This window comes from Bos grunniens, chromosome 19 (genome assembly GCF_055505025.1).
Source record: "Bos grunniens cultivar Pamir isolate PY7600 chromosome 19, Bosgru_T2T1.0, whole genome shotgun sequence".
Lineage (NCBI taxonomy): Eukaryota > Metazoa > Chordata > Mammalia > Artiodactyla > Bovidae > Bos > Bos grunniens.
This window is the reverse complement of record NC_141183.1, coordinates 53412289-53437253: the sequence shown is the minus strand read 5'-3', so window position 1 is coordinate 53437253 and position 24965 is coordinate 53412289. Positions and strand designations below refer to the sequence as shown.

General features: G+C 38.5%; 1 protein-coding gene across 14 annotated transcripts in view; it reads right to left on the bottom strand.

The window, feature by feature from the left end:
- TRIM37 (tripartite motif containing 37) overlaps window positions 1–24965 on the bottom strand; it is a 151244-nt gene that overhangs the window by 112032 nt on the left and 14247 nt on the right. For all 14 annotated transcript variants that reach the window (XM_086360614.1, XM_086360621.1, XM_086360616.1 and 11 more), the window contains exons 6-10: window positions 24758–24880; window positions 23094–23217; window positions 22204–22271; window positions 8015–8139; window positions 174–224 (exon numbers count right to left, since the gene is read on the bottom strand). In XM_086360614.1, coding sequence (XP_086216740.1) covers window positions 174–224; window positions 8015–8139; window positions 22204–22271; window positions 23094–23217; window positions 24758–24880 — 491 coding nt within the window. The remainder of the gene's footprint in view (window positions 1–173; window positions 225–8014; window positions 8140–22203; window positions 22272–23093; window positions 23218–24757; window positions 24881–24965) is intronic.

Sequence of the window (24965 nt, the reverse complement as noted above, 5' to 3'; positions counted from 1 at the left end):
AAAACAATTCTGACAAATGACCTCTATGTTTCTAACAGAAACCATGTTTCTTCTAAGACTACACACTGAGCGACAAGAGTTCATTAGGTCTGTATCCAACCAAGGAATAACACCTTCCTGGCTCTCACTTACATACACATACAAAAAACACTAAAGTTGTCGAAAACTCTTACCTGAAATTCTCTAAAACAAAAGTAGCTGAATCATAAGATGGTACCAATTCACTAAAAGGGAACAAAAACCAAATAAATTATTTGGCTTATTAAAGTTTATCATTTCATTTAGTTAAAAAAGTCAAGTCTCTCAATAATATCTTAAAAATTTTATTAATCTAACATCAGTCCTTAAGAAGAGCTTCCCAGGTGGCTTAGTGGTATAGAATCTGCCAGTGCTAGAGAGGCAGGAGACATAGATTCAATCCTTGGGTCAGGAAGATCCCCTGGAGAAGGAAATGGCAACCCACTCCAATATTCTTGCCTGGAGAATCCCTGTGGACAGAGGAGCCTGGCAGATTACCACCCATGGGGTGGCAGAGTCAGACACAACTGAGCGACTAAGCACAACACATACATGGAAATAGGAAAAGAAAAAAATTGGTGTTTAGGCTGGGAACCTGAAGTATGAAACATATAAATAGGTTTTAAAAAATCAAAAAGAAACAGAAGGAAATGATTTTATACTAAATCCCCAAACTTCCTCCTTTAGAACAAACTATGAGGAATACTGACAGACCCTAAATACTTTGATATTATTTACTAGAAAATGCATCTATATAATGTTATCAGTTCAGTTCAGTTGCTCAGTCATGTCCAACTCTTTGCAACCCCATGGACTGCAGCGCGCCAGACCTCTCTGTCCATCACCAACTCCCAGAGTTTACTCAAACTCATGTCCATTGAGTCAGTGATGCCATCCAACCATCTCATCCTCTGTTGCCCCCTTCTCCTACCGCCTTCAATCTTTCTCAGCCTCAGGGTCTTTCGATATAAGTCTTTGCATCAGGTGACCAAAGTATTAGAGTTTCAGCTTCAGCATCAGTCCTTCCAATGAATATTCAGAACTGATTTCCTTTAGGATGGACTGGTTGGATCTCCTTGACGTCCAAGGGACTCTCAACAGTGTTCTCCAACACCACAGTTCAAAAGACATAAAACAATTCTTCAGCGCTCAGCTTTCTTTATAGTCCGACTCTCACATCCATCCATGACTACTGGAAAAACCATAGCTTTGACCAGGACAGACCTTTGCTGGCAAAGTAATGTCTCTGCTTTTAATATGTTGTCTAAGTTGGTCATAATCTTTCTTCCAAGGAGAAAGCGTCTTTTAATTTCACACCTGCATCTGAGTTAAATTCACCCATTCCAGTCCATTTTAGTTTGCTGAGTCCTAAAATGTCAACATTCACTCTTGTCATCTCCTGTTTGACCATTTCCAATTTGTCTTGATTTGTGGACCTGACATTCCAGGTTCCTATGTAATATTGCTCTTTGCAGCATTGGACTCGACTTCCATCACCAGTCACATCCACAACTGGGTGTTTTTTTTGCTTTGGCTCTGTCTTTTCATTCTTTCTGGAGATATTTCTCCACTGATCTCCAGTAGCATATTGGGCACCTACTGACCTGGGGAGTCCATCTTTCAGTGTCCTATCTTTTTGCCTTTTCATACTGTTCATGGGGTTCTCAAGGCAAGAATACTCAAGAGGTTTGCCATTCCCTTCTCCAGTATATAATGTTATAAGAATACATAATCACATAGGGGTCAAGCAAGATGAAGAAATTTAACAGTTTCTTGGCAAGGCACGGTTACCTAGGGACCTTTAGTTCCATACAGTCTTCCCCAAAGAGAGCTAAACTACATCTACAGGAGATAGGCAAAGGGACAGTCCATTTTCCTGCTAATTACACTTTGCTTGCTCAGTCGCTTCAGTCATGTCTGACTCTTTCCAACATTACGGACTCTAGCCCACCAGGCTTTATTTTATGATCAGATCAGATCAGTCACTCAGTCATGTCCGACTCTTTGCAACCCCATGAATCGAAGCACGCCAGGCCTCCCTGTCCATCACCAACTCCTGGAGTTCACTCAGACTCACGTCCATCGAGTCAGTGACACCATACAGTCATCTCATCCTCTATCGTCTCCTTCTCCTCCTGCCCTCAATCCCTCCCAGCATCAGAGTCTTTTCCAATGAGTCAACTCTTCCCATGAGGTGGCCAAAGTACTGGAGTTTCAGCCTCAGCATCATTCCTTCCAAAGAAATCCCAGGGCTGATCTCCTTCAGAATGGACTGGTTGGATCTCCTTGCAGTCCAAGGGACTCTCAAGAGTCTTCTCCAACACCACAGTTCAAAAGCATCAATTCTTCGGTACTCAGCTTTCTTCACAGTCCAACTCTCACATCCATACGTGACCACAGGAAAAACCACAGCCTTGACTAGACGAACCTTCGTTGGCAAAGTAATGTCTCTGCTTTTGAATATGCTATCTAGGTTGGTCATAACTTTCCTTCCAAGGAGTAAGCGTCTTTTAATTTCATGGCTGCAGTCACCATCTGTAGTGATTTTGGAGTCCAGAAAAATAAAGTCTGACACTGTTTCCACTGTTTCCCCATCTATTTCCCATGAAGTGGTGGGACCGGATGCCATGATCTTCGTTTTCTGAATGTTGAGCTTTAAGCCAAAGTTTTCACTCTGCACTTTCACTTTAATCAAGAGGCTTTTGAGTTCCTCTTCACTTTCTGCCATAAGGGTGCTGTCATCTGCATATCTGAGGTTATTGATATTTCTCCTGGCAATCTTGATTCCAGCTTATGCTCCCTCCAGCCCAGCGTTTCTCATGATGTACTCTGCATAGAAGGTAAATAAACAGGGTGACAATATACAGCCTTGATGAACTCCTTTTCCTATTTGGAACCAATTTGTTGTTCCATGTCCAGTTCTAACTGTTGCTTCCTGACCTGCATACAAATTTCTCAAGAGGCAGATCAGGTGGTCTGTTATTCCCATCTCTTTCAGAATTTTCCACAGTTTATTGTGATCCACACAGTCAAAGGCTTTGGCATAGTCAATAAAGCAGAAATACATGTTTTTCTGGAACTCTCTTGCTTTTTCCATGACCCAGTAGATGTTGGCAATTTGATCTCTGGTTCCTCTGCCTTTTCTAAAACCAGCTTGAACATCAGGAAGTTCACGGTTCACATATTGCTGAAGCCTGGCTTGGAGAACTTTGAGCATTACTTTACTACCGTGTGAGATGAGTGCAATTCTGCGGTAGTTTGAGCATTCTTTGAAATTGCCTTTCTTTGGGATTGCAATGAAAACAGACCTTTTCCAGTCCTGTGGCCACTGCTGAGTTTTCCAAATTTGCTGGCATATTGAGTGCAGCACTTTCACAGCATCATCTTTCAGGATTTGGAATAGTTCAACTGGAATTCCATCACCTCCACTAGCTTTGTTTGTAGTGATGCTTTCTAAGGCCCACTTGACTTCACATTCCAGGATGTCTGGCTCTAGGTCAGTGATCACACCATTGTGATTATCTGGGTCGTGAAGATCTTTTTTGTACAGTTCTTCTGTGTATTCTTGCCATCTCTTCTTAATATCTTCTGCTTCTGTTAGGTCCATACCATTTCTGTCCTTTATCGAGCTCATCTTTGCATGAAATGTTCCTTTGGTATCTCTGATTTTCTTGAAGAGATTCCCTAGTCTTTCCCATTCTGTTGTTTTTCTCTATTTCTTTGGACTGATCGCTGAAGAAGGCTTTCTTATCTCTTCTTGCTATTCTTTGGAACTCTGCATTCAGATGCTTGTATCTTTCCTTTTCTCCTTTGCTTTTCCCTTCTCTTCTTTTCACAGCTATTTTATGATAAATATAGCTAAACAGCTCACATACTTTACATAAACAGATATAAGATATAGTTTGCCTGGAAACTGTTAACTGTATAGCTAGTATCCTGCTGTTGTTAAGCATGCCTAATCATAGCCCTAGGCTGCTGTTCTCCTAGGTTAGAAGACTCACAATCCTCATTACTAGATTCTTTTGTCTAGTTAATCCTTACTGAGCAACTAACACTAACTACTAACTACTAACTATATTAATAATATGTTTTGGGCTATAATTTTGTGCAACTTCTGACCACACAAATATTGGTCAGTTCTCCCATTAAACATCCTTTATAATGTCTACAGACTTCAACCAATTCCCAGTTGCCTGCTGATCTTCATACTGTTTCTTCCACCATGTCCTTAATATCCACTGTGATATATTTCGTTTTTGTTATTATTGTTTTGTTCTCAGACCAGACTACCACTGTCATATTTTTAATCAGTCATTAATAGCCAAAGGGCTCTCCCAAACACAAAATAAACAGAGGATGGAGATGACACGGCTAACTTGCAATCGTGTGAGGCTGAAAGCTTACAAGCTAAAACAAGAAACTGAAAGTGTTAGTTGCTCAGTCATATTCAACTCTTTGCAAACCCACGGACTATAGCACACCAGGCTCCTATGTCCACGGAATTTTCCAGGTAAAAATACTGGAGTGGGTAGCCACTCCCTTCTACAGAGGATCTTCCCAACCTAGGGATAAGATCTGGGTCTCCGGCACTGCAGGCAGATTCTTTACAGTCTCAGTCACCAGGGAAGCCCAAGTTAAAGCATGTCAGTCATTAAGTGGTGGCCAACTTTTTGTGACACCATAGACTGTAGCCCCCCCAGCCTCCTCAGTCCACGGAATTCTCTAGGCAAGAATTCCTACTGGTATTCCTACCAGTAGGAATATCCTACTGGGTTATCCTACTGGGTAGCCATTCCCTTCTCCAGGGGATCTTCCAGACCCAGGGATCAAAACCAGATCTCCTGCATTGCAAGCAGATTCTGTACCCCCTGAGCCACAAGTTAAAGCATATAGGTTGCTAAAGCTTACTGACCAAGAGGGAGAAAAAAATAACATTCAGAGCACAGAGAACAATGATCAATCCTAGGGTACTGTGATGTACTCCTACATACATATAGTTTTTCACTGAAAACTTTTCAGACACATGTAACATCAGTGCTACAGGGAAGCATTAAAACAGGACACATACACTTCAGCTGTCAACAGTGATCACATTTTATTTTATTACTGCCTCAATCACTTATCTTTTTCACTAAATCATAACTGAAGAAATAAGAACTCTCTATTGTGCTCTCTACGTGTACCCAGCACATGCCTGCGACATAGCTGGCATTCAAATATTCACTGAATAGATGAAATACTTACAAACATTTTCTGAAAAATTTTTGTAATTTGGTAGAAATACTTGCTCAAAAACTTATTTTTGCATTCTTTATACAAACATACAAAGTCACAGTGACTGCTAAACTAATTCTACCAATTCGACCACCTTTAACTATTAGTATTTTCACATTATGTTCACTCATTCAGTGGTTATCTACAATCATGATGGAGTTACCATTCCGCCTGCAAATTAGGCACAGGTTTGTCTCCTCAAGCTTTTATTTCTATACCTCTTCTACTCTGGTCTTTATGATGACTAGATGTGTCTCACGATGACATCAGTGAAACTTCATGGAATATGGAGAGGCTAGCCTCAAAACGCCTCTAGTCTAATAATATGAAAAATACTGATTTGCAAATCTTTAGACCAGAGACTTCATCATAACTTAATAAACAAAGGGAAGAACGGTATTAGTATCCATTTTCCCTTAAGAAAACATACTGGTCAGCTACATAAAAACTGGTTTTCCATCCCAAGTTGACCAGTACTCCCAGAAACTAAAACTCTTTATGGACTGAGAACTGTATTTTCCCTGCTCAGGGAGGACTTAAATGCCCCAAAACAAAATAGCCATTCAAATTCCGGTTGAAATGATTTCTCTGCTGACTTCCAAATAGAGCAGCTTTTCTCACATCCTCATATTTTTGTTCATACACACATATCCTATTCTCTTCTGCCTAGTGAAATTCTAAGTATCTTTCAAGGTGTTCCACAATTCCTTTCGGGGCTATGAAGTCATCTTAACCACACCAGTAGCTAACTAGACTTCATCTTAGAATTTCTGATATAATTGAGTAACAAATATTTGATTTTAATATACAATCTCTACCATTTAATATGGAATATATATCCAGTAAGATTATTACTTCCTATTCCATGTCTCCTATGTAGCACTTCCAACAGTGCTGAGCACAGAGATGATCTTTAATATTATAAATAACACTGCTGCTGCTGCTGCTGCTAAGTCACTTCAGTCGTGTCTGACTCTATGCAACCCCATAGACGGCAGCCCACCAGGCTCCCCCGTCCCTGGGATTCTCCAGGCAAGAACACTGGAGTGGGTTGCCATTGCCTTTTCCAGTGCATCAAAGTGAAAAGTTAAAGTGAAGTCGCTCAGTCGTGTCCAACCCTCAGCAACCTCAATAACACTAACTGTTTAATGACCTTTTACTCTCCATTGTGGCTTTATCACACGGAGAAGGCAACGGCACCCCACTCCAGTACTTTTGCCTAGAAAATCCCATGGACGGAGGAGCCTGGTAGGCTGCAGTCCATGGGGTCGCTAGAGTCGGACACGACTGAGCCACTTCACTTTCACTTTTCACTTTCACGCATTGGAGAAGGAAATGGCAACCCACTCCAGTGTTCTTGCCTGGAGAATCCCAGGGATGGGGAAGCCTGGTGGGCTACCGTATGTGGGGTTGCACAGGGTTGGACACGACTGAAGTGACTTAGCAGTGGCTTTATCACAAATCATCAACCGATGGGATGTAATCAGTCCCCTGAGCTCAAAGCTTAGAAACAATCACCAATGCTTTGCATACCTAAACTTTCCTCCATAACTTAATATCCATAGACTTTCTTATTTGGCTCTCTCTGCGTTGCTGATCTATTCTGCAACAGATGAACACCTGCTTCTTCTATACTGTAAATCATAAATTGAGTTTCTAATAAAAATAACAGTTAAAAGCCAAATTTTCCAGTAAGACAGTAAGGTTTATTGGCGAGGCAGAGGGCCATAAAGTGACCTTTTCCCAGGGAAAACTCCTTAATTATCAGATTAAAAAAAATATATTTCTTGGTGGTTTTTGCTTTATAAATGCCTCTCCTACCTCCCCCACCTAACCCCAATGTCAGTTCCTTCTATCATTACCCAAAAAAGAAGGTAGTGAAAGGAAAGATTATTGGGGTTCTAAGTTCCTTGGGCAATTAGAAAGGAAAAAGAAATCAAAACAATCACTAGATGTGATAGAGCCTGAAACTCAAGAAGTCAAGCAGAGTTGCTTGCCTGAGAAATTGCTGCAAGTGGTGTTACCATAGGAGTTTACTTCCATCAATGGTTCCTAAACTTTAGTGCAGAATTACTCAGGGTGCTCAACATTATTTCCTAAATATTGTCTCCACAGACTGTCAGGGAACAAGCCTAGGAATTTGCATTTTGGAGAAACACTTCAGCTGGCTCTGATATAGGACATCCATGTACCCGACTTTGAACCGTAAGAGCGTTTTCCTAATATGTGATATTTATGCCAACACTTGTTACCTTCCACTGGTAATGGGGGAACACTTCAGAAAAGGAATCTTCAAAACTGAAATGGCTGACCACACTATCACAGAGTTAGCCTTAGAATATTAACGAACATTCTTAGTTGACTCAAATCTATTTTACAATAGCAAATACCTAGTCCTTTTAATAATATTCAGTGCTTGAACAGAATATAAATATTATATCTGACTTGTTAATTCACAAAGAAATGGAGACTTATTGGTCAAGGAGAACTATCTGAGTTCAAGTTGTCAGCAATAGCATTCTTTCTTTGTTTCTAACTTTTTGGCTGCATGGCATGCAGCATCTTAGTTCCCTAACCAGAGACTGAACCTACACCCCTGCAGTGGAAGCAGGAAGTCTTAACCACTAGACTGCCAGCAAGTCCCCAGTAATAGCATTCTTTTGAAACTAAGTATATGCATTTGCATATAAAGTTTAAAAAAAAAAAAAAAAAAGTGTCGTACCTCGTAAAGTCTGGTGGAACAGGAGTGGTAACAAAGGATGCCATAGGCTTTCGATGAACTTGTTGAAACATCATGAGGATCTCTGAGCTCTTAGATATCAACTCACTCTTACTACAAGACCGCAACTGTGTGAGGGGAAAAAAAAAAGTCTGAATAAACAAAATTACTATGCATTGGCACATCCAAGATCCTTAAAGGAAATGGAAGTTATTTTGGTTATATACTGAAAAAAATGACATGAAGAAAAATACAATGATTCTTTCAAAGTGGGTCTGAAAGTTAAGAATAAGTAAAGGATCTAGTTTTATTGATTCCCATTGTAACAGTAAAGTTATTCAGTAAATATATTTGATTTTAATGTATTTTCCTCTCTCTGTATATTAGCATAAATCCAATTCTAAGCAACTACAATATATTTGTATATCTTATATATGTATATTTTAGAGTGGTAGAGTGAAGCCATTATATATATAAATGAACAAACCTCTAGAAGTCAATGACTTTCAAACAAGGATTTCTCAAATTTCACTCCAGGAGACTGAGAAAAAAAGTCTTAACCTCTATCAATCTGGGAAACATTAAGTCAAACTAAAGGTAAAAAGTGAGACATTCAACTTTAGCAAAATCAGCATGGTAGTTAAAAGACTATGATTTTGTACTCAAGCCACCAGTTTAAAGTCCCAGTCCCGCCACACATCAGCTTTGTGGCTTAAGAGTCTGTTGTGTAAAACTGGAGTCATATCTACTGCTGCTTGCTTTGCTAGGTTTGTTACATCAACCATGAAGCTGGGACACAGCTCTGTAAATACCTGCTATGGGCTGAAGTGTATCCCCTCCCTAAATTCATATGTTGCACCCCAACCACTAGTACCTCAGAGTGTAACTACAGTTGGAAAAAAGTCCTTCAGAGGACATAAAGGGAAGGCAGCCATCTGCAAACCAAAGACAGAGGTCTCAAGGAAAACCAAACCTGCCAATATCTTAATCTTGAACTACCAGCCTCCAGAACACTGAGAAAATAAATCTGTTGTTTAAGCCTCCTAGTCTTTGTTACGGAAGCCCTAGCAAACTAACACACTGCTGCTGCTGCTGCTAAGTTGCTTCAGTCATGCCCGACTCTGTGTGACGCCACAGACGGCAGCCCACCAGGCTCCCCCGTCCCTGGGATTCTCCAGGCAAGAATACTGGAGTGGGTTGCCATTTCCTTCTCCAATGCATCAAAGTGAAAAAATAAAGTGAAGTCGCTCAGTCGTGTCTGACTCCTAGCGACCCCATGGACTGCAGCCCACCAGGCCCCTCCGTCCATTCGATTTTCCAGGCAAGAGTACTGGAGTGGGTGCCATTGCCTTCTCCGAACTAACACACTATCACACTATCAAGTGCCAAATGGATGATATTCGTAAAACCCACTACAACTACCTTTTAAAAGGTAGTTGCTTATACTTCACCAAGAATAATGTTATGACATAATCGATATCATGATAAATACCAAAATTTATAACTTTTATTCAAATATTTATTGAATGTATACTATGTGTATCCCTTTGACCTCATTTCCTCCAAAGGTAGACTTTTATACGGACATTTTTCATAAGGTTAAGGTAGTTCTTTCTACTCTTAGTTTCCTGAATAATTTGGCAACGAATGAGGATCAAATATAACTGAATGTTATTTTTAAAATTAGTATCGTTCTATTTATTTTTACTTACATGTTCTTGTGGTTTTAGCCTCCAGTCTCTTGAGTTACAATCAACTGACTTTTCTGATAATGCAACATTCCTTTGCTTAACTCTACCAAGTCTTGCTTTCTGGTTTTGTTTTACTACATATCCTACTGATTTTGATTTGCCGGTACTTTAAGATTTTGGCATTTCTATTTGCAACAGAGTTGGGTTTTAACTGTGTTTTCTTATATTGTTCCTAGGCTGATTGGTTATGAAATTCATTTTTTCATTTTATTTATTTCTGGCTGCACTGGGACACTGGATTGCTGTGTGCGGGCCTTGTCTACTTGCAGTGAGCAGATCTAGCCTCTAGTTGCAGTGCACAGGCTTCTCATTGCTTCTCTTGTCGTGGAGCATGGGTGCCAGGGTGGGCAAGCTTCAGTAGCTGTGGCACTTGGGCTCTAGAGCACAGGCTCAGTAATTGTGGCATGCAGGCTAAGTTGCCCCATGGCATGTGGAATCTTCCTAGACCAGGGACTAAACCCATGTCCCCTTCACTGGCAAGTGGATTCATAACTATTGGACTATCAAGGAAGTCCAATCCATTTACATTTACTATCACTGATAACAGTGTCATCACCTAATGACAACACACAAAATAAAAAAAATACTCAACCCAAAAATAACCAAAAAATTAAAAAAAAAAAAAAAAACCCGACAAAGGAACAAAGAACAGGCAGAACAAAGAAAACAGACAGTAAGATAGTAGATTCAAACTTTACCAAATCAATGAGCACACTAAACATACCAGCTAAAAGTCAAAGATTGTCAGAAAGGGTTAAAAATTTAGACCCAATTGTATATTGCCTACGAGACACATTTAGGAACAAATACATTAAAAGAAAACCAATAGAATAAGATATGACATGGTAACGCTAGTTAAAAGAAAGTTAAAATGACTTTTTAATATCAAATAAACTAGATTTGAAAGAAAACAGAAGGTCTTTCACAGTGATAATGGAAACAGTTCATCAAGGGAATATAACAATCTTAGCTGTTTATGCCCCTACTAATATGGCTTCAAAATACATGAAGTAAAAACCAATACAACTGCCATAATAAACAAATTATGGGATTATTGCTGAAAATTTAATACCCCCATGTCAATAACTGATAAAACAGGGGAGACAAAAAAATCCACAGGGTTATAGTACACTTGAACATCAATATCAACCAACTTCACCTGACATTATAGACTATCAGAAAAATCCCCAAATATTTGGAACCTACGTAACATACTTCTGCAGAACCCATGTGTCAAAGAACTCACAAAGGATGTAAGAATGTGCTTTAAGCAGAAAGGTCTCAAATCAATAACCCAGCTTCAATCCTCTGCAACTTCAATCCTAACATTTTAGGGGAGAAAGGGCAAATTAAACTGAAAACTCTACACATGGACATCACCAGATGGTCAACACTGAAATCAGACTGATTATATTCTTTGCAGCCAAAGATGGAGAAGCTCTATACAGTCAGCGAAAACAAGACCGGGAGCTGACTGTGGCTCAGATCATGAACTCCTTATTGCCAAATTCAGACTTAAATTGAAGAAAGTAGAGGAAACCACTAGACCACTCAGGTATGACCTAAAGCAAATCCCTAACGATTATACAGTGGAAGTGAGAAATAGATTTAAGGGACCACATCCAATAGACAGAGTGCCTAATGAACTATGGACAGAGGTTTGTGACACTGTACAGCAAACAGGGAGCAAGACCATTCCCAAGAAAAAGAAATGCAAAAAAGCAAAATGGTTGTCTGAGGAGACCTTACAAATAGCTGTGAAAAGAAGAGAAGCAAAAAGCAAAGGAGAAAAGGAAAGATATACCCATTTCAATGCAGAGTTCCAAAGAATAGCAAGAAGAGATAAAAAGCCTTCCTCAGTGATCAGAGCAAAGAAAATAGAAGAAAATAATAGAATGGGAAAGACTGCAGATCTCTTCAAGAAAATCAGAGATACCAAGGAAATATTTCATGTAAAGAAAGGCTCAATAAAGGACAGAAATCGAATGGACCTTATAGAAACAAAAGATATTAAGAAGAGATGGCAAGAATACACAGAAGAACTGTACAAAACAGATCTTCACAACCCAGATAATCACGATGGTGTGATCACCCACCTACAGCCAGATATCCTGGAATGTGAAGTCAAGTGGGCCTTAGAAAGCATCACTACAAACAAAGCTAGTGGAGGTGATGGAATTCCAGTTGAGCTACTTCAAATCCTAAAAAATGATGCTGTGAAAGTGCTGCACTTAATATGCCAGCAAATTTGGAAAACTCAGCAGTGGCCACAGGACTGGAAAAGGTCAGTTTGCATTCCAATCCCAAAGAAAGGCAATGCCAAAGCATGCTCAAACTACCGCACAATTGCACTCATCTCACACGCTAACAAAGTAATGCTCAAAATTCTCCAAGCCAGGCTTCAACAAAACGTGAACCGTGAACTTCCAGATGTTCAAGCCGGTTTTAGAAAAGGCAGAGGAACCAGAGATCAAATTGCCAACATCCGTTGGATGATCGAAAAAGCAAGAGAGTTCCAGAAAAACATCTATTTCTGCTTTATTGACTATGCCAAAGCCTTTGACTGTGTGGATCACAATGAACTGTGGAAAATTCTGAAAGAAGATGGGAATACCAGACCACCTGATTTATCTCTTGAGAAATTTGTATACAGGTCAGGAAGCAACAATCAGAACTAGACATGGAACAACAGACTAGTTCAAAATTGGGAAAGGCAAGGCTGCATATTGTCACCCTGCTTATTTAACTTCTCTGCAGAGTACATCATGAGAAACGCTGGGCTGGATGAAGCACAAGCTGGAATCAAGACTGCCAGGAGAAATATCAATAACCTCATATATACAGATGACATCACTCTTATGGCAGAAAGTGAAGAAGAACTAAAGAGCCTCTTAATGAAAGTGAAAGAGGAGAGCGAAAACGTTGGCTTAAAGTTCAACATTCAGAAAATAAAGATCATGGTACCTGGTCCCGTCACTTCACAGCAAATAGATGGATAAACAGTGGGAGACTTTATTATTGGGGGCTCCAAAATCACTGCAGATGGTGACTGCAGCCATGCAATTAAAAGACACTTGGTCTCTGGAGGAAAAGCTATAACCAACCTAGACAGCATATTGAAAAGCAGAGACATTACTTTGCCAACAAAGGTCTGTTCAGTCAAGCCTATGGTTTTTCCAGTAGTCATGTATGGATGTGAGACCTGGACTATAAAGAAAGCTGAGTGCTGAAGAACTGACACTTTTGAACTGTGGTGTTGGAGAAGACTCCTGAGAGTCCCTTGGACTACAAGGAGATCCAACCAGTCCATCCTAAAGGAAATCAGTCCTGATTATTCATTGGAAGGACTGATGTTGAAGCTGAAACTCCAGTACTTTGGCCACCTAATGCAAAGAACTGACTCACTGGAAAAGACCCTGATGCTGGGAAAGACTGAAGGACTCCAGGAGAAGGGGATAGCAGAGGGTGAGATGGTTGGAGGGCATTACCGACTCAATGACATGAGTTTGCCTAAACTCCGGGAGTTGGTGATGCACAGGGAGGCCTGGCGTGCTGCAGTTGATGGGGTCGCAAAGAGTTAGACACAACTGAGCAACTGGATCAAAATAAAAATCAACAGAATTTAAAGCAGCAAAACAACAGAGAAAAAACAAAACCACTACTTAGTTGAAAAGATCAACAAAATTCAATATACTCTAGTCAGACTGATCAGGAAGAAAAGAAAGAAGACACAAATCACCAATACCAGGAAGAAGAGAAGTAACACCACTGCATTCTAAAATATTAAAAGGGTAATGCTAACGCTAAGTCGCTTCAGTCGTGTCCGACTCTGTGCGACCCCATAGACGACAGCCCACCAGGCTCCCCCGTCCCTGGGATTCTCCAGGCAAGAACACTGGAGTGGGTTGCCATTTCCTTCTCCAATGCATGAAAGAGAAAAGTGAAAGTGAAGTCGCTCAGTCGTGTCCGACTCTTATCGACCCCCTGGACTGCAGCCTACCAGGCTCCTCTGTCCATGGATTTTCCAGGCAAGAGTACTAGAGTGGGGTGCCATTGCCTTCTCCATAAGGGACTACTATTAATTTTATGTCAACAAATTCAGCAAATTCAAATGAAAGAGAATAATTCCCTGAAAGACAGAATTATGAAAGCTCATTCAAGACGAAGGCAACATGAAATGCCCTGGGTTTTTTTTTTGGCCATGTTGTGAGGAATGCATTTTAGTTTCCCAACCAGGGATCAAATTTGTACCCCCTGCAGTGGAAGCATGGGGGTCTTAAACATTTGACTGCTGGGGAAGTCATAAAAACTGCCTTATATCTATAAAGAAACTGAAAACTTCCTGTTTTCTTTCTTTCCACAAAGAAAACAAGATTCAAATGGCTTCACTGGTATATTCTAACAAACATCTAAGAAAGAAACATTACCAGTTCTACACAATTTCTTCTTCTGAAGAAGGCCTAATTTAAAACTCACCAATCTCCAAAATATACAAACAGCTTGTTGGAGCTCAATATTATAAAAACAAACAACTCAATCAAAACATCGGTGCAAGACCTAAACAGTCATTTCTCCAAAAACAATATAGGAGGTGGCCAAGAGGCATGAGAAAAGATCCTCAACATCAGTAATTATTAGAGAAATCCAAGTGAAAACCACAATGAGGTATCACCCACATATGTGGAATCTAAAGAAATGGTGCAGACGGACCTTTCTGCAGGCAAGAGTAGAGAGACACGCATAGAGAACACATGTATGAACACCAGTGGCAGGGGTCACAACGTAGGAGATTAAGATTGATATATGTATCTATGTAATAGCTGGGAACCTGGTGTATATAGCACAGGGAGATCTGCTCCATGCTTTGTGGTGACCTAGATGGGAAGGAGGTCCAAGAGGGAAGGGATATGTGTGTACATATAGTGGATTCACCTCACTGTACAGCAGAATCTAACACAACACTGTACAGCAACTATATCCCAAAAATAATAATACTGGGGGGAAAACTCATCCTTTATCACCAAAAATTCTGAAATACCGAAAAATCCAACAATGTGAAAATGTTGTGCCCTGAAAAGTTACGAAACACTGCTGAAATAAATGGAGCCTTCTTCATGAAACAGACTCAGTATTGTTAAAATGCTACATCTCCTCAAGTTGCTATATTGATCCACTGTAATTCCAACCAAACCCCAAAACATGGGACTTCCTGGTTGTCCAGGGGTTAAGAATCTGCCTGCCAATAAAAGGGGCTCAAGTTCTAACCCTAGTCAGGAAACTTAAGATCCCACGTGCCATAAGCCCACACATGGCAACTACTGAGCCCACCTGCTGCAACTAAGACTCAAAACAGCTAAAAAAAATAAGTATTAAAGAAAAAAAAATACCAAAATTTTTTTTGGTAGAAATGTTAAATCTCTTTGTAAAGCTGAATCTAAAGTTCATATGACGATTAAAAAAAAAATCTTCTAAAAACCGGAAGCACAAAGTTAGAGAGGTAACACTTTTTGTTGTGGTTCAGTCGCTAAGTCATATCTGACTCTGCAAGGCCACGGACTGTTAGCACGCCAGACTTTCCTGTTTTTCACTATCTCCTAGAGTTTGCTCAAACTCATCTCCATCACGTCAGGGATACTATCCAACCATCTCATCCTGTCACCTTCTTCTCCTTCTGCTCACAACCCTTCCCAGCATCAGGGTCTCTTTCAATGAGCTGGCACTTCACAGCAGCTGGCCAAAATATTGGAGCTTCAGCTTCAGTACCAGTCCTTCCAATGAATATTCAGGGTTGATTTTATTATAAAAAGCAACAGTAATCTTTTTATATCTTTTTACTTTTTATTATTTAATATTTTATTTTTATTTACTTTTACTTACTTTTTATTTAGTTTTATTTTTATTTACTTATTATTATATTATTTACTTTATTATTACTTTATTATTTATTACTTTATTTTATTATAAAAAGCAACAGTAATCTTTTTACAACAGTATTATAAAAAGCAACAGTGCAGTGGTGGCATAAAACAAATCAGTAGGTAACGTGTACATGGATTAATTTTTGAAAAAGATGCAAAGGCAATTCAGTAAAGAAAGTCTGGCCTTCAACAAATGGTGCTAGAACCACTGGATAGTCACATACACGTACAAATTAAACCAAAAAGACTACTTTGGATCCATACCTCATACACAAAAAACGGATCAAAATGGATCAAAGTCCTAAATATATAGCCTAAAACTATAAAACTTCTTGAAGAAAACATACAAGAAAATATTTGTGATCTTGGGTTAGGTAAAGATTTCTTAGCTATTACAGCAGAACAAACTGATAAATTACATTTCATTAAAATTTAAAACTTCCCTTCAAAAGACATTTCTAAGAGAATGAAAAGACAAGCCATAGACTTGAAGGAAATCTTTGCAAAGCACCTATCTAATAAAGAACTTATATTTAGTTTTCTATATAAAGAGCTCTCAAAACTCAGTAAGAAAACAAACAAGGCAATAAAATGATGGCCAAAAGATCTGAATAACAACAAAAAGATCTGAACAGATACCTCAACAAAGAAGATACATGGATGACACATAAATTCAAGAAAGGATGCTTAGCATCATTAGTCACAAGGCAAATGTAAATTATTAGGTTGGTGCAAAAGTAACTGCAGTTTTGCACTGTTAAACTTTATCATCTGATATTGGAATACATTCTTAAACAAATGTCATTATGCTACACATCACTTTAATGCTCATTTCTTTTTTTTTTGCTACTGATTTATTGCAGTTTATTTTGTATTTATTTTAGACTATAGAAATGATGTCAGACAAAAAGCAAATTTGAGTGATTTTTTATTTGAGTTCAAAATGGGTCATGTTATAAAGCATCAGAGACAACTTGCAAAATCAACAATACATTTGGCCCAGGAACTGCTAATGAATGTACAGAGCAGCAGTGGTTCAAGAAGTTTTGCAAAGGAGATGAGAGCTTTGAAGATGAGGAGCATGGTGGCTGGCGATCGGAAGGTGACAACAATCAATTGAGAGCCACCATCAAAGCTGATCTTCATACAGCTACAAGAGAAGTTGCTACAGAATTCAACGTTTACTATTCTACAGTCGTTTGGCATTTGAAGCAAATTGGAAAGGTGAAAAAGCTTGATAACTGGGTGCCTCGTGAACTGACCTTAAATCAAAGTAATGGTCATTTTTCAAGTGTTGTCTTCTCTTATTCTACATAACAATGAACCATTTCTCAAACAGATTACGATGTGTGACCAAAAGTAGATTTTATACAACTAGCAATGACCAGCTCAGTGGGTGGACTGAAGAGCTCCAAAGGACTTTCCAAAGTCAAACTTGCACCAAAATGAGATCATGGTCACTTGTTTGGCAGTCTGCTCCTGGTCTGATTTACCATAGCTTTCTGAATCCCAACAAAACCACTACATCTGAGATGTATGCTCAGCAAATTGATGAGAAGCACCAAAAACCGCAATGACTACAGCCAGCAATGGTTAACAGAATGGGTCCAATTCTTCTCCAGAACAATGGCTGACTGCAGATCACACAACCAATGCTTCAAAAGTTGAATGAACTGGGCTATGAAGTTTTGCTTCATCCACCATATTCACGTGACCTCTTGCCAACAACTTCTTCAAACATCTTGACAACTTTTTGCAGGGAAAATGCTTCCTCAACCAACAGGAGGCAGAAAATGCTTTTCAAGAGTTCGTTGAATCCTGAAGCACAGATTTTTACACTACAGGAATAAACAAACTTATTTCTTGTTGGCAAAAATGTGTTGATTGTAATAATTTCTATTTTAATTAATAAAAACGTGTTTGAACCTAGTTATAATGATTTAAAAATCACGGTCTGAAATTGCAATTACTTTTGCCCCAACCTAATAAAGCGATAATGAAATATTATTACACTTCTATGAGAACACCTCAAATTAAAGACTGACTACATCACACGTTAACAAGAATGTAAAGAAACTAGTACTCTCAAAGACTACTGACAGAAATATCAATGACACAATCTATTCAGGAAAATAGATGGCATTTATTAAAACCTGAATCATATGTCTATCATTCTATCTTGCTGCTAAGTAACGTCAGTTGTGTTCGACTCTGTGCGACCCCATAGATGGCAGCCCACCAGGCTCCCATCCCTGGGATTCTCCAGGCAAGAACACTGGAGTGGGTTGACATTTCCTTCTCCAATGTGTGAAAGTGAAAAGTGAAAGTGAAGTTGATCAGTCCTGTCCAACTCTTCGTGACCCCATGGACTGTAGCCAAGCAGGTTCCTCCGTCCATGGGATTTCCCAGACAAGAGTACTGGAGTGGGTTGCCATTGCCTTCTCCGACCATTCTATCTTAGGTGGACCCGAAAGAAAAGGAAATATATGTCCATGTAGATTTGTAAATGAATGTTCATTGCCACTTTATTTGTAAAAGTCAAAACCAGAAAGCAAACCAAGGAGAATGGATACACGTAAATCTATGGTTGAATCTCTTTGCTGTTCACCTGAAACTATCACAACATTCTTAATTCGCTATATGCCAATAGAAAAAAAAGAAGCAAGACAAATGACCATAAATAGCTGAATGGAAAAATAAATTGTGGCATATACACACAATGGAATACAACTCAGCTATTAAAAAGGAAAGAACTATTGATACATGTGATCCACACAGTCAAAGGCTTTGGCATAGTCAATAAAGAGATGGGAATACCAGACCACCTGACCTGTCTCTTGAGAAACCCATACACAGGTCAGAAAGCAACAGTTAGAACTGGACATGGAACAACAGACTGGTTCCAAACATAGAATCCCATGGACTGAGGAGCCTGGCAGGCTGCAGCCCATGGGAAAAGGAGTACGTGAAGGCTGTATATTGTCACCCTGCTTATTTAACTTCTATGCAGAGTACATCATGAGAAACGCTGGGCTGGAGGAAGCACAAACTGGAATCAAGATTGCTGGGAGAAATATCAATAACCTCAGATATGCAGATGACACCACCCTTATGGCAGAAAGTGAAGAAGAACTAAAGAGCCTCTTGATGAAAGTAAAAGAGGAGAGGGAAGAAGTTGGCTTAAAGCTCAACATTCAGAAAACGAAGATCATGGCATCCGGTCCCATCACTTCATGGCAAATAAATGGGGAAACAGTGGCTGATTTATTTTTCTGGGATCCAAAATCACTGTGGATGGTGACTGCAGCCATGAAATTAAAAGATGCTTGCTCTCTGGAAGGAAAGTTATGACCAACCTAGACAGCATATTAAAAAGCAGAGACATTACTTTGCCAACAAAGGTTCGTCTAGTGAAGGCTATGGTTTTCCCAGTGGTCATGTATGGATGTGAGAGTTGGACTGTGAAGTAAGCTGAGCACCGAAGAATTGATGCTTTTGAACTGTGGTGTTGGAGAAGACTCTTGAGAGTCCCTTGGACTGCAAGGAGATCCAACCAGTCCATCCTAAAGGAGATCAGTCCTGGGTGTTCATTGGAGGGCCTGATGCTGAAGATGAAACTCCAGTACCTTGGCCACCTGATGCAAAGAGCTGACTCATTTGAAAAGACCCTGATGCTGGGAAAGATAGAGGGCAGGAAGAGAAGGGGACGACAGAGAATGAGATGGCTGGATGGCATCGCCGACACAATGGACTTGGGTTTGGGTGGACTCCGGGAGTTGGTGATGGACAGGGAGGCCTGGCATGCTGCGGTTCATGGGGTCGCAAAGAGTTGGACATGACTGAGCGACCGAACTGAACTGGCTGATTGATACATGAATGAACTGTAAAATAATTCTGCTGAGTAAAAGAAATCAAACATAAAATGTGTGTGCTGTGCTTAGTCACTCAGTCATGTTCAACTCTGTGAACCCATGGGCTGCAGCATGCCAGGCTCCTCAGTCCATGGGATTCTCTGAGCAAGAATACTGGAGTGGGTTACCATGCCCTCCTCCAGGGGATGTTCCCAACCCAGCGATCGAACCTAGGTCAGATTCCAATTATATTAAACACTAGAAAAGGCAAATTTATCTGTAACAGAAAGCAGATTGGGGGTTGCCTGGAGAGGGAAGTATTGGAAGAAGCAGAACCAGAGTTTATAAAGAGGCACAAAGAATTCTGGAGGAATAAACTTACTACATGACTATGGTTTCATAGGGGTATACATTTGTCAAAACTTATCAAATTGTACACTTTAAATACATGCAGCTTATTTTTTGGGTCAATTATCCTTCAACAACACTGTTTAAAAAAAAAAAAAAAGTGCACAGATCCCCAGATTCCACCCCTACTCCACTACAGCTGGTTTAAAAAATTTGTCCCATCATTCCAGCAGAAGGCTGCTTGACTATTCTCTGGAGGGGAAAATCTGTTCTCTAGAACAACATGCACAATTAAGAATGGGAATACTGGGGAATTCCCTGGCAGGCCAGTAGTTACAGTGGTTAAGACACCATGCTTTCACTGCTAACAGCCTAGGTTCAATCCCTGCTCAGTAAAGTAAGATTCCACCAATGACGCAGCATGAAACACTGAAGAGAAAAACAAGAATATATAAATATTTATGTACTGAATTCTACCAAACTGTCAATCAAGTGTAAAGATTGAATAAACATATTTTCAGACATGTAGTCTCAAAACATTTATTCTGATTACTCTTTCATAAAAGCCACAGAGGAAGTGTGATTCCAAAACAAAGGTGTAAATCAAGAGCAGGAAGCCATGGAAATCAGGAGACACAGGATTTAACCTAAAAAAGAAATGAAGGGAATCCCCAGGATGATAATTAAGAGAACAATCGCATGAAACAGCTGTGTATCACAAGAATTAAAGAATCTCAAAAACCAAATTCAAGACAGATAAATATATCAAATATCTATACATTTTATTCATTTTATTTATTCATTCACTATAGACTTTATCCCCACCTACTCTGAATCTAAAATTATAAAGTCTTTGAGGACAGATTTTTTTTTGCCATTTTCTTCACTGCTGTGTTCCAAGCATCTAAAACAATGCCTACTATCTATTTGGTATTGAATAAAAAACTTTTTCATAAATAAAAATGCTAATTTTATCCTAAGAATCACTACATGTTAGTAATTAGCAATAATATTGTATCTTGAAGTCACCAATTAAGTCACAATGTCAGAAGATTTTAATCTACAGATTTAGATTCCTATTGACTATTCTCCGACAATCTGAGGCGCAGGTTTTCATATCTAGGATTTGAAGTAAAATGTTTTGATGATCTTAGAGCAAAAGAACTATTGCTCAAAATTCATGAGGGTAAGTAGTTTTCCTATTCATCTTCCTTTGACGGGACTGAGTAGTTTTTAATTATCCTTGTATGGGGACAGGTCCAAATAATTAACTGCTGTAAAAAAGGCTTGTCAATTAATTTAGCATGGGTTACAGGTTTTGGTTGTGCCTCTCTGATTATACATTACTCAGCAGATTTAGAGACCTTTGCAAAGTCTCTAAATGCCTACCAAGTTATAGACCACTAGTTACAGTCTGTTACTCTGGAAATGAATGTAATGATCTTTTCATTTGGCAATTAAAAGCCTAAGATGCAAATACTACAAATGCTGGGCAGTCATTTTTTAACTGACTCCTTCCATACCCAGGTTTTTTACTGACTTCAAAATACTGCTGATTTACATACATTATCTCATAATTTCTACATCACTATGCAGTAGGTTGGAGAAGGAAATGGCACGCCATTCCAGTACTCTTGCCTAGAGAATCCCATGGACAGAGGAGCCTGGAGGGCTGCTGTCCATAGGGTCGCAGAGTCGGACATGGCTGAAGCAACTTAACATGCATGCTTGCACTGGAGAAGGAAATGGTAACCCACTCCAGTGTTCTTGCCTGGAGAATTCCAGGGACGGAGGAGCCTGGTGGGCTGCTGTCTATGGGGTCGCACAGAGTCGGACACAATTGAAGCGACTTAGCAGCAGCAGCAGCATTCTCTGTAAAAATAATTCCATTTTTGCAAAAACAAAATAAATCTTATTTTACTGGGACTTCACTAGTTGTGCAGTGGTTAACAATCTGCCTCACAGTGCAGGGGACACAGGTTTGATTCCTGTCTTAGGAACTAAGATTCCCACATACCACAGAGTAACCAAGCCTGCCAAAACTAGAGAATCTGTGTGACCAGATCCCACATGATGCAACTAAGATTCAACACAACCAACAAATAAATTTTTTTTTTTTAATCTTTTTTGCCTAGTTCCCAAACATGATGCAGAAACTCAATCAGCTGATTCCTATTTCATAAAAATTCCTAGTACAGCACACAGATCCACAGATCTTTGACCTTATATAAACTGTCAAAAAACAACAAAACCAAAAAACTTTTCAACTACATGAATAAAAAAAGGATAAAGTCTTTATCTCATGTCATTTAATATTCCATTACCTGATGCTCTACTTCCTGAACTAAGGATTCCAACAGTTCTGTTTCTTGTGTCAGAGATGTCTTCTGACCTATTTAGAAATAGCAAAAGATGAACATTCAGGCTCGTTATTGGTTTGAAAATGAAATTAACTTTAATTGAACTTATTAAATAATAAGAAATCAATCTCAAGTAAGCAAAACTTCATTGCAGCTATCTTAAAAAATTTCCCAGAATTTTAACTATAGTAGTTTTGACAAGAGGATTTCAGAACCAACACTAACTACAGTAACAGACAAAATGCAATGTAATTCTATTAAATCCTTCTAAGAAATATCTAATGACAACATACTGTCATGAAATTAATGTTATTGCTTCTTAAGGAATATAAAGATGTGCAAAAGTATTTAATCAATCAACCATTCTGAAATAATTCCTTCCCCCAAATTTAAGAGCGGCCTAAAAAGAAGAATGTAGTAAGTGGACCATTTGTGATAAATGTCAGCAAGAGGTATGTTCTTTGAATAAAAAGGAACCTATGAAAAAGAATGCCCAGAGAGGAAAACGGTCTCAAAGAAGCTGGAAACATGGAGGGATAAATGTATTATTATTATAGTAAAGGAAGAAAGAAACTGCTTTACATGATTAAGAAAAAATAAAAGATAATAGTACAGGCATGCTTGCCAAAGCAGACCATCTTTGTAAAACACAAAATCTGAGGAGCTGGAAGCATATCCCATGATGTCAGCAGAAATCATATCAATTTGGTGTAATGTTAACTGACACAAGGGAACAATTAATAGGCAGAATTTTTTTTAAAGCAATCTTTCCCCAGCCTATAACTTATCAACTTTAGCTCTTCTAAGACGTATCTCAAGGAGTTTCAAAGCCCCATGTACACAAGAAAACTCACCCATCAGTGTTATTAGCTTATTCTTCAGCTGTGTGTCTAATCGTGCAATCATCATCTCCACTGCATTTCTAATTTCACGAACACGCTCATCTTTTGCATTTCTAACAGCTTCTACATTTCTTTCCTAGAAAATAAACAGGTAAAAACTTTTAATTGAATTATTCAAGCAGAAGTAAATGGACTTTAACATTATCACTGCAATTCTTAAAGTTATTTAATTTCCTCTTTAAAAACTGTAAGCCAATAACACTTTTTAATTGTTCAAATACAACAGAAAACTCAGAAAAAAATTTTAAACAATTAAAACATAATAAAGTACATAATATTTTAGCAGTTAAACAGAAAAGATATGTAATTACAAAAAACTGCTTTAGGTAACACATATAAAGCACAAAGCCTAACCATATAGGAAATCACTGTTCAAAAACAAAAAGTACACTAAGGTCAGTTCACATCACCCTAAAACAAATGAAAAATTTGAAAAACCGTTACCTAGTTTACAAAGTTTTAAATTTTTTTCAGAACTAAGCTCAGAAAGAAAAAAATAAGGTTTTTAAAGACTTCATAGTACAGTTTTTTAAAATAGCACACCACCCAAAATAAAACGTAATCTTTCCTACATTTACTATTATAAGCAAAAGCAGTGAGAATGTCAAACTACCAACAAAACACTTTCTTTAATGCCCAAATTAAAATGCCATCAAAAGAAAACAATAGAAAAAAACGTAGACAAAAGCCAAATGCAAGTCATCCAACTTGTTTATAGTCCAAAATGACTTTGTGCAACACACATGTAACTCAAAAACATTATTTTCTGTATAAAGAATGTTATAAAAATGATAATCTCGATCTTGATTCCTGCATGAGTAAAATAAAAACATCTTTATGTTAGGAATGGTCCACAAACCTCATTAATAACTGTCATTCTGGTAACTTTAAACAAAATAAATTCCAAAAGTGTATTTTCGACTTAAATGTTTGATGCTTATTATATTTTCCCATAGAAATATTATCACAAATGGTAAGTAACTCACCAGTTACTTAGACAATATCTTGACTTGATATTGACTCTGCTCTTGACTTAGACAATATCTAAAGAGCAGTGTTAAATATTACTCTTTCAATTTTGTAGTTCTAATTCAGAAGATCAGAAATTGTTCATTATGTGGTAGCAGAAACTCTCCCAAAGAATAAATGACTTAATGACTATAACATGTCAATACTGATTCTATTCAGAAGTCAGTAATTGACTCTGTAACAAATAGGCTCATTGAACTCATTCATTGATTCCCTATTTTTGTGTAAGAACAGGCAATTCTCTGGCACCAACTTCAAAACAGGCAAGGAATTTGGATGCAATTATTCAGCTGGTTTGAAGTTAGTCAGAGAAACTACATCTTATCAAATTTTCAAATCTTAAGTTCAACATCTGATTGATCTATATTATAAAAAATATGTATTTTATTATAGGGACTTCCCTGGTGGTCCAGTGGTTTAAGAATGCTGTTTCAATGCAGGGGGCAAAGGCTGGATCCCTGGCTGGTGAACTAAGATCCCACATGCCACATGGTGCAGCAAAAAAATAAAAAGAAAAGAAAAATATATATGTACATATATTATAAACTATAAAAGAAATAATGATCTTTTAGTAGTAGTATTCTTACCACTTCTTGAACTAAGCTGATCAGTTCCATGAGACGTCGACGAAGTTTGGCTACTTCTTCATTCACTTTAGTAACATGCTGCTCATAAATTTCCGCCAAAGGTTTAAAGGTATGTCCGCTATGCTATTTAAATTAATGAGTAGTTTTAGAACATTTTCATATATCTCATCTACATTTACATTCCTTTCTTAACACTCTACAGATACTA